At 33.1% G+C, this 14,211-nt stretch overlaps 1 protein-coding gene across 5 annotated transcripts; it reads right to left on the bottom strand.

Annotated features, from left to right (window-relative positions):
• Positions 1–14,211, bottom strand: LOC113865076 (protein ANTI-SILENCING 1). Of its 5 annotated transcripts, none has more exons than XM_027499436.1 (14): positions 13,992–14,211; positions 13,492–13,861; positions 12,478–12,646; positions 9,177–10,057; positions 4,319–4,345; positions 4,052–4,144; positions 3,570–3,648; positions 3,376–3,466; positions 1,495–1,603; positions 1,288–1,404; positions 1,112–1,193; positions 913–1,014; positions 163–268; positions 75–131 (listed from the first exon to the last, which is right to left on the bottom strand). In XM_027499436.1, the coding sequence occupies exons 2-11, from the start codon at positions 13,834–13,836 to the stop codon at positions 1,131–1,133; spliced, it is 1,974 nt and encodes a 657-aa protein (XP_027355237.1). In that variant the 5' UTR covers positions 13,837–13,861; positions 13,992–14,211; the 3' UTR covers positions 75–131; positions 163–268; positions 913–1,014; positions 1,112–1,130. The 5 variants fall into 5 exon arrangements, with proteins under 5 accessions (XP_027355240.1, XP_027355235.1, XP_027355237.1 ...); XM_027499438.1 differs by having other exon boundaries at positions 3,376–3,442; XM_027499437.1 differs by having other exon boundaries at positions 9,180–10,057.

Raw genomic sequence — 14,211 nt, 5'->3', positions numbered from 1 at the left:
CAAGGCAAAATTAGGATAAAACCGAACTTTACACATTTCCCAACAATGACCAGATAATGTATACATATACAGTAACAGTACATTAACAACAGCAAACTTACACCGGGTAATTAACACTTCGAATTCAACAGCTTGAACCGGAGTTGGATTGTAACATGGAACAAACGTTCCTTCACAACTCTCAACCCCGAGGAAAATAATATTTACAACTACCGAACCAAAAATCGCCCCATTCATGCCACTACATCAGCAAGTCAATCCCCAATTCCTGCGAAGAAAAACCGAAGTTTAAAAAAACTGCAAGAAGCTACCCTATGGATACATTGATACGTAGATCCAAACACACTTTCCTTCTATTCACTGCTGCAGATGTCGGCATATTTTTAGATTTTTTTTTTTGGAGAGAAGGGGGGGGGGGGTCTTTTGAAGTAAACTTTTTCTTTTCCAAAACCTTTTTCATTTAACAAACACAAGCTGTTTTTCTTTACAAAAACCTATGAATTTGCTAAAATTTTAAAACTGTTTTCTAAATGAGCAAGTGCTTTTCTTTAAAAAATGCACATTCAAAACGGACCTATTTCACTCAAAATAGCCAAGTGTTAGCTATACGTGGACAAGACATCAAAGATCACACAAATATTAATACTAAATTCACTGATGGATTTAGTAAGTTCAAGTTAGAGTAATCGTTCTCCTACTTTTACAGTTGAACAAATTGATTTACACTGTTTTCTAAAAAATGTCTAGCACAATTTAATATTGAAAAGGACCCGGCTGACTAACTATAAAAGAAGTGACAGAGAACTGCAAAGAATCTTACTGAAAAGAAGAAACAAACACAACGATTGGATTGAAAAAAGAAAACTGATAGTAGAAGAAACTCATACTTGAAGCAGGAAACTTATTCATTACCTCTAGAAACCAAACGTCAAAAGCATAAGGCAAAAAAAATGTTTGGTGGCTGCACCAATTATGTCCCTTGCAACCATGCAGAATGAACAAAGACAGAGGAGCCTATTGAAAATTAAGCTAATTAAAAATCTTCCAAAACAGTAAAACTACAGAAATCAAATATGCAACTAAGGAAAACTATCTTTGAAAGAGAACTTACCGTCAAAATGCGTACAAGGTCATTTGAGATCAGTTAAAGACTTCAGTTTAGCTTTGAGTTTACTCAACTCCTCACCTTGTCGCTTAAGGAATAACGGAATTATATTAAAAAAAATTAACATGCAATAAAGCAAATTGAAAATGATGTCTAGCATATTACTAAAAAAGTATATATACCTGAGACAATTTTCTCCATGATTTGTTTGCTCTTTCTTCAAGTAAGCACCACTCTACGGCCATATCATATTCAATATTGTTGGGCTGAGAACAATGTGATGTAGATACAGCATCTTTCTGAAAAACCAAAATCAGACTGGCATAACTATTCGATCAACATTTCCAAAATTAGGCCACGAACACGAACTAAAAAGATAGATGCTGTACCATCTCACGCTGCATTTGCATCATTCGAAGTTTATCGACAACATGATGACCATAAAATGTTGGTTTTTTTTCTGGAAACCAAGGAACTCCAATGCTTCCAACAAGAGGCCTACCAAGTAATAAAATCAAATGTTCTCAAGTAAAACAATATACAAAAGCTAACAATAACACAAACTTAACATTTAAGCTGATAAAGTAATTTTACAATTCAGTGTCCAACCAACATAGTAAATTAGCATCTATAACAGCAAATCTTAATTTTATCATAAAAGCAATTAAGTTGGGTTACAGACTTGTTAAAAGGCATATAAGCTGTCAGATTGTAATTCTTGTGTTTTGAAGGAGGAAACTCATTGTTAGGTAGAAACCATGTGCGCAAGACATAACCTTGTGCTTACACTAAACAGATTCTTTCAATCTTTATTCAGAATTCATTATTATTTGTTTCTTGTGTCCAAGAAAAGGAATACATTTACTGCAAGAGTAAGTTTTGTCCAACTTACTTCCTTTATTCACTTCTTATAGACAATAAATTTCATTAATTCAACCATTGATCAGTATTATTAAATGGCAGCCATAGCAGAAAATGGGGGCAGTTTTTTCAACAATCCACCATACATATGGCAGGTCATGGTGGCCATGGCAGAAATTGAGAAACTGCCAAAAAAAAATAAAAATTGGCTCAGCTGGTTTGACCCAGTTTCACCGTGATCCAACATAAAGAGTCCACATTTAGGACTTTCAGCCCTGTTGGCCTCTGCTTCAGTCTCAGCTACATCTTTCTCTCCCACAGCAACCTCTCATCTCCCTCTCTCAACTTCCCCTCCAGTCACCTTCCCTGCCTCTAACGACAATGAGCTCTGACAACCCTCACTTTCCAGTGAGCGGGTTTTTGTTGCTGTTTTTGTTTTATCCACCATCATTTTGTTTTTCTTTTCCTTCTCCACAAATCTCTTCCATTCAATTTCTCTCTTTTCATTCTTTTTTGTTTCAACTTTTTTTTTTCTGTTCTCAGATTTGCTTCTCATTTTCTTTTCTAAGTTTTTGTTCTGTTTTTCATCCATTTTTTATTCTGACACTGCTGCTTGTTTGAGCAACAGTTTTCATTAACATGGCCTAACAACAAGAAGCTTCCTCCATTTCTTCATGGGCAGCTAATCAGATTAATCCAACAAGCTTCCTCAATTGGTCTTTCGTATTTTTTATCACTTTGTTTCACTTGAGGCTTGATTGCTTTTAGTTTGTCTTGAACATGTGCTTTGAGACATATGCTATTATGTTATTATGAGATCTTGTTTCGAGGCATATGATATTATTTGATGATTTTTTATCAATTAGATTCTTGATTTTGACATATGAAGTTAGTTTTTAATTTTATATCACATTTTGCAATGTTCTATATATATTATGCCCATCACGTCACTTGAAGCCGCCATGGCATCCACCATAGTTTATGGCATTTCTTGGCTTTTTGTCATGACCCCCATCCACCATGGATAACATTGCCATAAATTTGAAATTCTCATTATGTAAATTAAGTCTACCAAAATTTCATATAATTTAAAATGATTTTATATTTTGTTAATTAACTTTATTTTAAAAATATGATATACTTTTTAAAACTATATGCAAACATTGGATATAAAATTACAATCTATGAATGGTCAATTTATCAGAAATTTCTCATGCATGATTGTCCAAATGATGTTACATGATTGAACAGTTGGATTTAAAAAATTTATTTTCTAACACAAGTAATTAAGAGGAGTAGTTGTCTAAGAACATCTAGAGTAATTGGATCTTTTCCCTGTGTGTGTGTGTCAGAGAGGTTTCATGCTATTTGACAGTGTGGTTATCATGCATATGAAGGAAAATACATACCGCCCATTAGACATTAAGAAACAGCCCTCATCTAATCTTCTCACAACCAACTCTGCTGCTTCCTTTCCTTTAAATATAACAAAAGCTTGACCTATATGATAAATAACATGGTGCATAATTGTCTTTTTCAATCAGAAGATGGGAATATGTATTCAACGAGTAATAAATAAAGGTGATTAAAGACTAGATCTAACCAGAATGAGGACTTGAATAAGCAGTCTTCTGGATCACCTTTGCAGTGCAACTTTCTCTAAACCCATGCCAAATAATATCCTGGGATATAGAACAATATGTCAACCACATTAGTGACAGAGATTACTGGGATAAAAAAATGACTGGATGGAAACATTAATTGACACAGCATGTAGCAAAACCAAAAGCCGTACACATTTTTTTTTAGATAAACAAAGAATTTGCTAAGACCTTAGGCAGAATACCAAGTGAACTACTCTAAACAAAAATATAAAATTAAATAAAAAAGAAATTTCTTATATTCCAATTCAAATACAATCTAGAAAGAATAAGGAATAACTAATTCATGCTTTTAATTAAAAAAAATAACCATTCCACAACAGTGTTCAACATACTTTAAATATTCCTTTTATAGGATGTTTGGTTTTGTATTCTAGTTCTCCCTGTAGTCCATAAGAATGCATTAATTTGGAATCATCATTACCTGTACTTCTGATGAGGTTAAAGATGGATCCAAGTTTTGAAGTAGCACAAGTTTTCCTTGCTCATAAGCAGTTTTCATTCTTTCTTCCCAAGGCTGAAAATGATATAAAATCACTCATAATAAGCCAGTTTTGTTTTACTAGATTTAAATCAAAAGCATCACTACGCAAAAGAGGAAACATAAATGGTAGATACTTAGTTCACTACATCCGACAAGAAAATTCAATTAAACAAAGATGTTGAAAGAGAGCATGGAGAAAAAACTTACAAATCCCTTAAACCATTTGCTTCTATCCTGTCAAAGTGAAAAAGAAAAAGTTGCATAAGAACACATTTACTTGAATCAATAGTGTTGTCCATGCATCCAGATCAACTAAATTATTAAAAAAAATGACAAAAACAAGAGTCATTATTTGCAAAACAAAATATGTAAAACCAAAATTCTATTAATTCCTTTTTAAAAAATTTCACAAGGATTTCACCACACAATAAGCCATTGAATGGAAATCATATAGGATGCAGTTAGTAGAGCCTCTTCAATTCCTTTACAAATTAACAACTTGAGCTAATTTGATTATGTTGATATTTTAATGATAATTGGGAAAACAAAATAAAAATAAAACAAAAGCACATACTACTTAAACAATGCAATCCGTATCACTGACATAAAACTAAATCAATTGATACACGGACAACACTATTCATAAGTCATTTACTTACAATTCATTACATGAAATGAATTTTTGGTTTGCCAAACCGTATCAGCTCATGCAATTCTAACAATTACGCCAAAAAGACATGGCTAAAAAACATTTATTCTCATGTTTATTAGAATATGATAAACCAACACACCACAACATTGCTGTAGAGTCACAACTCTTGTAACTCTAAAATTGACTTCCACGTAGATTCTTCAAGGAAAAATCTTTTATTGTTATATGAGTCAGGAATTGAAAGATTTAAAAAAAAAAACACCTATTAAGAATCCAGTGTCCAAACACTTATTGTACACTTCATAAACAAATCAGTGATCCAAATGGGTTCACACCCTTACATTATTGAAGACGCCATTGCCAAAGTTGGGTTCACACTCCTACAAGCACTCACAAGACTGATCCTCCAAGAATAGTCTAATTTCCTTCGCTTTCCAACCTGGCCTAACATCACATCCAATTCTATTGACAATCCACTGTTGAAGTTTGGTTCTTGGGTTAACATCCAATTCTATTAACAATTCGCTGTTGAAATTTGGTTTGTGGGTTAACACATCCAATTCTATTGACAATCCATTATTAAAGTTTGGTTCTTGGGTCAAAGTCTTGAAGACAATATTTATAATAACACTATTGATATCACAAACAATTAAGGGACAAATGGCAAAAGGTGGACTACTGATGGCTCACTTTCGTCCATATAAAACAATTTTACAATAGTCGGAGCAAATGACAGATAATGATATGTGCTCTTGCTTGAACAAGGCTTGATCCACTTTTGAAGAGCTAAAGATGATGTTGATGGGCGATAACCTTCAATTCACAAAGCTTGAGAAGATATTCATGATCTTTCTTCTTCATAATCTTCACAAAGACTTTGAATCTATTAGGAATAGAACTCTGACTAATCCAAACATACCTACCTATAGAGGAAGAGCTCATTGAATATCTTATTTGAAATCCTCCTTAACAGTACCCAAACAGCATTTGTTCTATCACATCTAAACCATGGTTCAGATATTTCCTTGGCATTGAAGTGGCAATATAGCTATCTCACAAACAAAGTAAACTATTGATATGTTGGAGAAAATAGGAATGTGTAAGGAACTGGTTCAGTTCTTGAGGTAGACTATATGGATCATACATCATTAAACTCAATGAAAAATTGACATTTTCAAAAATAATATTTATCATGATATCATTTTGATGATTTCCTTCCAAATTCTCTTTTATCCCCCTCTACTCTTTTTCAAGAGTGAAAGAACATACAATCAATCCACATCCCTGATGTCATTAGTGACCTTCCTTATATATGTCCAAATCGTCTTAATTGGTTTTGTCATCTTCTCACACAAATACCTCAAAGTGCATTGATAACTCACTTAGCTTAAACCAACATCCCTTCTTGAATTGCAATGTTACAAAACAATTTGGAAAAACACATCCCAAGGGAAACACAACAATGATGAAATCAGCAAAACTTCTAACAGCAACAACATTGTTAAGAAAACACAAGCAAGAACTAAAATATGTTGCTTTAGCTATCAACGTCAGTATGTACCAAATTATTTGCCAATTGGGCTGCCAAATGGTTAAGTGTTTATTTAACAAGATAGACAACATAATTGTGTGTTTATTTAACAACAGCTTATCACATAAAAGCCAACAACATAAGCACTTGTTTCAATGGTTTAATTTTGATAAACCCCGCAAAAACATATTCAAATCATAGTAGTCAATATTGCACGATAGCAGTGTTGCAGTTTTCCCCACCACAACACAGAGTGCATAGTGTTGCAGTTTTGTGTAGCAGCAGGAATGATACGAATCATATAAAAATGCAGTTGTCAGCAAAAATGTCAAACTTATCCTTGTTTTCTTAAGGTTAGAAGTCTTAAAGAGGAGTAATTTTGGAAATTTGCTACCCTTTTGCATTGTCAATTTCTGCATGCCATTGTATCATTCGAATTCAGCACTCTTGAATCCCTAAGTAATCCTATTCACCATAGTCAGCAACTTCTATTTTGTCCAACAAGCATCACTATGGCTGTCATCCTTTTTCGGTCAAGTTCTAGTCATCACCTCCAACCACAATAGTGAATAGTGGTCATAGCAATCACTATCACAAAGGTGTGGATCAAAGTGAGTGGCAGGGTGCTGCTATCTTCTTATCGTCATAACGCATTTCATTGTAGCAGCCATCGCGACGAGAATCATGGCAAAGAACATAGCAAATGGCAGTCACTATTTCATCCTAGGTCAAATCCCTACTTTATCCTCCCTTTCTAAACGTTGGGCGACTTTTATGGGAAAATATCATGCGATTTTGCCCCCTTTTCATTCTCATTTCAAGCCAGCCCTAAGCCCTAAGCCCTTATCTCATTCTCATCTCTCCTCTTGTTTTCTGCGACATCCTCTTGTTTCTTGTGTCTTTCATCTCAAGTGAAGCTTCCAACGCGACAAAGTTGTTCTCCGGCAATCTTCATCTTCTTCAACTCTAGAAAAGCTTCCAACATGACTGAGACATTTTACAGTCATCTTCAACTTTGTTTTCATTTTCTTTCTCTATTCTGATTCTCTTGCTTCGTTTTGCTTCCCAGGTAACTACCTCTATTTTAATTTCTTCCTAAGCATTAGTGAAGCCAATAGATAAAATTTGATTATAGATTGACAATGGACATCAAATTAGCAAAGGCATAAAGAAAAACAAGTATAAATGATGTTTGTGTTAAGGTAAGAACAAGAACAATACAATACACAGAGCTATTCATTTGTAGGAATGTAATTGCTTTCAATGTTGTGCGCTCAAAAAACAACAAAATATCGGTTGAAGCTATTGAAAATTATGGCACACACCTAAAGTCTCTTAGCTATCATGAGTGTAAAGTTCCTTCTATTATAAAGGTGTAATAGTATCCAAAGGAAATGTTGAAAAGTCATGAAGAAGAGAAAAGTGTGAATGAGATGCATGGATTGATAAAATAAATAGAACATTGATCAATTGCTAAGTAAATTATCCAACTAGTTCCATGTTTGTAAAGAGCATTGATGCATCATATATGAAAAAGAGAATAGTTGTTTGAGCTCTTAAATAGTTTTGTTAAGAAGATTAGAGAGAAAAATATTGCACAAGTAGTCATTAACAACATTTGTATTAGACTTCATGTGTTGCACACAATATTGATTTGATATAGTGTGTAAAGAGAAGAATATAAAGGAGAGTTAGTCTTGTGAGTTTCTCTTTTAATTATTCATTGATTTTGAACATTGTAAAGAGATTCACAAATAAATCCCAATTTATTAGATATGGAATTACAAGATTTGCCACAACATTTCTCATATTACAAGAATTGCATAATAAAAAAATTTAGAAAAATGTTTTCTTTGGTTTAATACGTGTATTTTGTTATTACTTGTTATTAACATTTGATATATCTTATGTTCTTAAACTTTCAACTTTGATCATTAATTATGCATATCTTTAATTTTAGCATTAATTTTAATGATTAATACCCAAATTAAAACAAAAAAGAGGAAAGAAGATACATGAAAACTACTTAAAAAAATGTAAAGCTAAAATATTTTATTCACCACAATAAACAATTACAATAACCTTATAACAAAAAAACTAAGTCTAATTTCTATACCTAGAAATCATTAAAATCGAAATAGGAACAAAGAATTGACTTTTCCTCCCGAATACTTAGGAAATATTTCATTTTGTTCTAAAATCCTATGAATCGTGTCCAAACGCTGCAACAGTAAAACACAACACAACCTAAGAATAGTAGCGAGTCAGTGTGACACGACACACCACCACTATAGCTACGCTATTGCATGCTATTAATAATCTAGTGCATAACAATTGAAACAATATCAACTAACTTAATAGGCTACTCTCCAACCAACCCATCAAAGCAAAGTTTACATCAAAGTAAATGGGATCGAAAGATCAAATATAGAAATTTGTTAAATTTTTCCAATAACATATGATGCCAACCATTCAAAAAACTAAAAACAAAAGTGTTATTTGACAATAGAGCTTTAACTCATGAATGGATCATTTTTTTTATACAAGGAAGCCCCCATTAAGACCTTAAGGTGTAATTGGAAAGAGATTCACAAGGAATAAACAATCCAACCCTTTAATTTTAATAAATTAAATTGGCTAGAGTTGAAATCAATCAAGAGTAAACTCAAGACAATTGGTTATGTCGAGATAGGATAAAATATTACCCCATCAAAGTTGTTTAAGCCAAGATTTTTAAAGCGTGATTGTGCTAAAGGCCAACCAATTGACCCTATTTTAACAACTCCATCTAGTTTATTTGGTCATATGTTGAAGTATAAGGTATAAGAAGGGAAAGAATAAGAAGTATGAAGAAAAAAGTGAGTGCTTGTAATGCAACTTACAACATCTGGTCTTCGAGTAACTTCCATTGCACGGAAATCTAGCTCGTGTTCCACATTCAATGAATTTGTAGAAGATTCTTTGCACAACTTGTCATCAGAAAGTTTTATTGGCTTCTTGTCAATCTTTGACTTTTTTGAAGGAATTTCCTCGACATCACAAGAATCCTTTGCTCGTTTACATCTATCCTTTGATGAAGATGGAGCTATACTTTCCACATCATCGTTATCGTCATCGTCATAGGTAACAAGCCTTCGATTTTTCACATTATTCTTCTTTGTACTAGAAACCTTACAAGAACCACCACTTTTTTCGTTCTCAAAAGCCTTGTCCTCCATTAGTCCCTCGTTCATTTTTCTAATAGGGATATCAACATCCTTGTGATCATCTTTTTGCGAATCAGCTCGAGACCTCAAAATGTTCTTGTCGATAGCAACATTTCTACATTGATCATCCATTTTAGCCATTTCCCTCATTTCCAAACTAGCTCTAGAACCATGTGTTAATTTAGTAGATGATTTTGGTTTAACCAAAGAAGCTTTACAAGCCCCATTTGCTTTGACTGTATCTTGAGGCATGGTCTTGTCGTTGGACATAGTGTGCAGCGAATTCTTCAATTTTCTTGCTTCCTTTAAACCAACACTAGAGGTAGGTTTTTTTCCCAACAATGACTTAGAATCATCATTCTCTCTAACTAATGTGTCAAACAGAATACAATTGCCATTTGGTTTTTCAATCAAATGCCGACTCTTTTCTTCACTTAAAAGAGCCATTGTTTCTGCATCATCACTTGCGTGGTTCCCACTTACTTTTGTCATGTCTAAACCATGTTTCACAAGACCAACAAGCTTTTGACTATCTAAGTTGTTAAAAATATTTTTAACTGCAACAATTAGAGAAATAATTTCACAAAATATTCAAAAAATTAAAACTAGGTAGAATTACACATATTCCATTCCATCTATTTAGGGTGAATGAATTCCCCAACAAAATTTTTACTATAGTAACAAAAAAAACATTCAAAATAATTTGAAGATTCAATTTTCACACAAGGGAAAACACTTGTGTGATGAAAATTTCACATTAAAGTATTAAACAAGAAATATTCAAGGGGAATATGAAAAAAGATTGAAGATTTCTCCAAATTTCCTCTAATTAATTACATTGAACATTCAAATATTACTACTTCAGTTTCAATTGTAAAAAAGACACACGTGACTAAAGCTATTTTGGTAAAAATACCTTGTAGTTTATTTAGGAGCTTATAGCTTATTAAATTTTAGTAAATACAAAATGAGGAGCTTGTAGCTACTAGCTTGTGAAAACTAACTTTTCAAAAACTAGCTATTAATATTTCAATCAAATTTTTACCCTTCATTTTATTTTAAAAAGACAACTTATCCTTCACAAAATTAAAACTCTAGTACATTTTATCTTATTAAAATTTTGTTATTCCCCTTCCTTTTTCTTTTCTTCATTTTTTTCATCTTTTTATTATTAATAACTAATAGTATTTTGTTATGTAAAAAAAGTAAGTAAATAAAAAATAGTTTCTAAATTAAGAAATAAATTATTTAAATCAATTCATGTAATCTTTATTGATATAACTTGTTAAATTAATCATTTTAAAAATAAATTAAGCTTATTGTTTGAATTAATAATATCATTTTAATTAATAAAATGAGTTAAAGTAAATTATGTAATTTTAATATAATATTATGGGTCGTTTTGATTCATTTAACATAAATTCATCAATTGCACAACTAGTTTGCCAAACAATTTAATTTTATAAGCTATTTATACAACTATAAGCTTTCACCTACAAGTTCGCAGCTAAAAGCTACAAGTTCACAACTTTTAATTCATTTTACCAAACATAGCCTAAATCACAAGGAAATCTTTTATTTTCTCTATTTACCAACAAAACTATAATTTTACTAAGGTTTAAATACATTTTAAGTGCCTACACAAACACCAATTTTTAATTTGATTACTAAATGAAAAAAGTTTGAAGATTTTCCACTAAGGAAAAAAATCATTTTGTTTGGGTCCTTGACATCAATAAGTGTTATAACACTGTCAACCAGACTAAACTAAATTCCAACGTGGTAAAAAATCACCAAATTTCCTGGTCTTCTCACCTTCCTTCTCAAGGTCAAAAATTCATGGTCATTTCCTCACATTCTCCCTCAGTTAGTAAATTACATAGTCTTCTCTTCACCACTCCCCTCAAGGTCAACAAATCCTCCATTTCATAAATCATACTCTTTCCAATTTCATTCACCTCCATGATATTTTGCATTCATTTTCAATCAACAACGCCCAACTTCTCCATCTTAAAAAATTTTGGAGATAATCAAGGGTTTATGGCCTAACAACAAATGCAACCTGGCCTTGGTCATGTTCTATTAGTTTCGAAGTAGAGAGGATTGCATTCCCCTTTTGTGCAAGGAAAGGAGATAGGTATTTTTATCATAATGCACTCTCACACCCCTTATGGATAACACATTTTGATTTGTTTGAGATAATTTATTAGAAGATTGTATTACCCTAATAATTAGACCATTGTAAATTACAAATTACAATTCATCGATATTGGCTTACGCTAGTGGTTTATTGGAGGAAGCTTTGGAACTTAAAACCGAAATGGTGGAGAAAAGGATTCAGCCAACATGTTTATGTGCACTAATCTTATGTTGAAAGTTGAAAAGGTCCAAAAGGAAGAGCTTACCATGGAGGTTTTGAAGAAATGAGAGTAGCAAGATGCGAGCCTAATATGGTAACAGAGGAAAGTTAGCAGTTACCAAAAATTATGAAAAATTTTGACGAATCAAGGTGCATGATGGTTCCCCAAATATGGTTTACTTTAAACATCCTTTTTGATGTGTTTGAACAAACAGAGCAGGTAAGAGGAAAAGAGAAGTTGAAGGTAATCATATCACTCATGGGATTGCCATACATTCCCAAATTGTGTTCTTTACGTATAGGGGACCTTTGAGCTGCATTGGAATTTTGTTTGACACATAAGGGTCTAGTTGACAGTGTTATAACACCCATTGGCAAGAGAGACCAAAGCAAAAATGATTTTTTGCATAGGAACAGATCTACAAAATTTTTTCATATAGGAACAAAAAATGTGTATAAATATTTTGCTGATTTGTATAAATATTTTGCTGATTTCTGACAGCATGAATGAGTGCGTTAGCTTATGTGATACCCCTAAATACTGCAGGTGTAAGTGTAATTCCATCTTGCAACTCAGGAATTTTAGATAATGGTCTTCAATGAAATAAGATGACATACCTTCAATTCCAGCAATAGTATCACCTATCTTATCCAATATTTGACACTTCCCAACATCAAAGAAACGATAGAATACAAAGTCAGCCATTTGAATGGCTTTATCTGATGGTTGTGGATTCCTACTGTCCTTAGAAATGGAAACGACATTGCATTTGCCAGCAATAGCTTCCTGATGTCACATACAAAATGAAATAAAACATAGCCAGTTGATTAGGTGCTGCCAGTCATCTCCAGACCAAGAAATAATGCATGCTGTAGTTTCACCAGTGAAAGGAAACACTAATTCAAATTCAAAATATATTATAACATCAAAGATTTATGAAACACACATACATGCTACCCCTAAATAGAAAGTAAAACACAAACATAATAAGGTGATTAAGAATTATCACTTTGACACCCCCGCCCCAAATAAAACAAATAAATCAGAATGAAGTACCATGCCTTCTTATCATTAAATACAATTCTATTTCTAACTACAACTCCAATACTTCAGTGAGAGGACAAATAGCCCATGTTAGATTATATAAAATAGGATGGAATGTATTTAATTCCATTCCATCAATACCCCTCTTGTTCTTCCAAGGGTATTGGGATATTACTAGCCTTCTTCTCCTGTTTCATAATAAATACATCCAAACAATTAAACGGTCAACCTTCATTCTGCTCCGTCACATTTCATTCCATTCCAATCACCATTCGATATCCACTCACAGCGTTAAAGTTCAAAACGAAACGATTTAAAGTTCACATTACCAACTGACGCATCATGTTTAAAAAACAATGAACTAGAACGATGCTATTCATGCCCAAATAATAGAGAATAAGGTCAGTAGTTCAATTCAATGTCAAACCCATATTCCGATAAAACAAGCAATGGAGAGAATACAAATTTTCTAGTCTTTAACAGTGCAATTTTCAAACATCAGAAGAACAAAGTACAACCCTAGTTCTATAAAACCTTACACCGAGAACAGTAGTTAATTAAGAGCACTAACAAAGAAAATCCATTACCAGAGGGTTAACGTTTGCAAGGCCTACGCCTTCACCACATGCCAAAAACAACTCATTGTCAAGTGTCTCGATTCCTTCCAAGAAGTTACGAATCTCACACGGACGAAAATACCACAGAATCTTAACTTTCTTGCTCTTATCAGCATTTTCCCATATTTTGATGATTTTACCGATAAAAGGCTCGGGTTCACCATCCATGTGAAGAAACACAGAGTCAAAAAGAGTGTAATCCACATCATCGTAGGTAAATGATTCGTAAAAACGCACATCCTTTTTTTTACCACCGATTCCTCTCTTTTTCCCCCACTTGAATTCAAGAACATCCCCCTCCCCTGCTTCTACCATTGTTTGATATATCAAGCTTCTTCGTCTGAAAAGTAAACAAAGAAACACTGATAAGAAGGATCAAGAACCGATAAAAGTTGAATTTCGAGATACAGCATCAATGTCATGTAACCAATGAAGAGAATACGGTACCGTGTCGTATGCAAGAAACTTACAATAAATTTCTACTGTGAGAGTAGCCGAAACGAGAGTGTGAAGGATTTGCAATATTGTAGGGTCATCGCATGTGGCATTTGACAGCAGCTCCTATGGGCAGTCGCCTAGCCGGTGACGATGAACGACGGGAAACGCAAGAATGGCAGACTATGCAAAACCCTAAAAAGATTCGTGGAGAAGAATGCAACGGGTATCTCCTGCTTTGTATGGAGTTTTTTC

This window comes from Abrus precatorius, unplaced genomic scaffold (genome assembly GCF_003935025.1).
Source record: "Abrus precatorius isolate BTA unplaced genomic scaffold, Abrus_2018 Scaffold4, whole genome shotgun sequence".
Lineage (NCBI taxonomy): Eukaryota > Viridiplantae > Streptophyta > Magnoliopsida > Fabales > Fabaceae > Abrus > Abrus precatorius.
The sequence above is the reverse complement of the archived record's forward strand: the minus strand, read 5'-3'. Positions and strand labels throughout refer to the sequence as shown.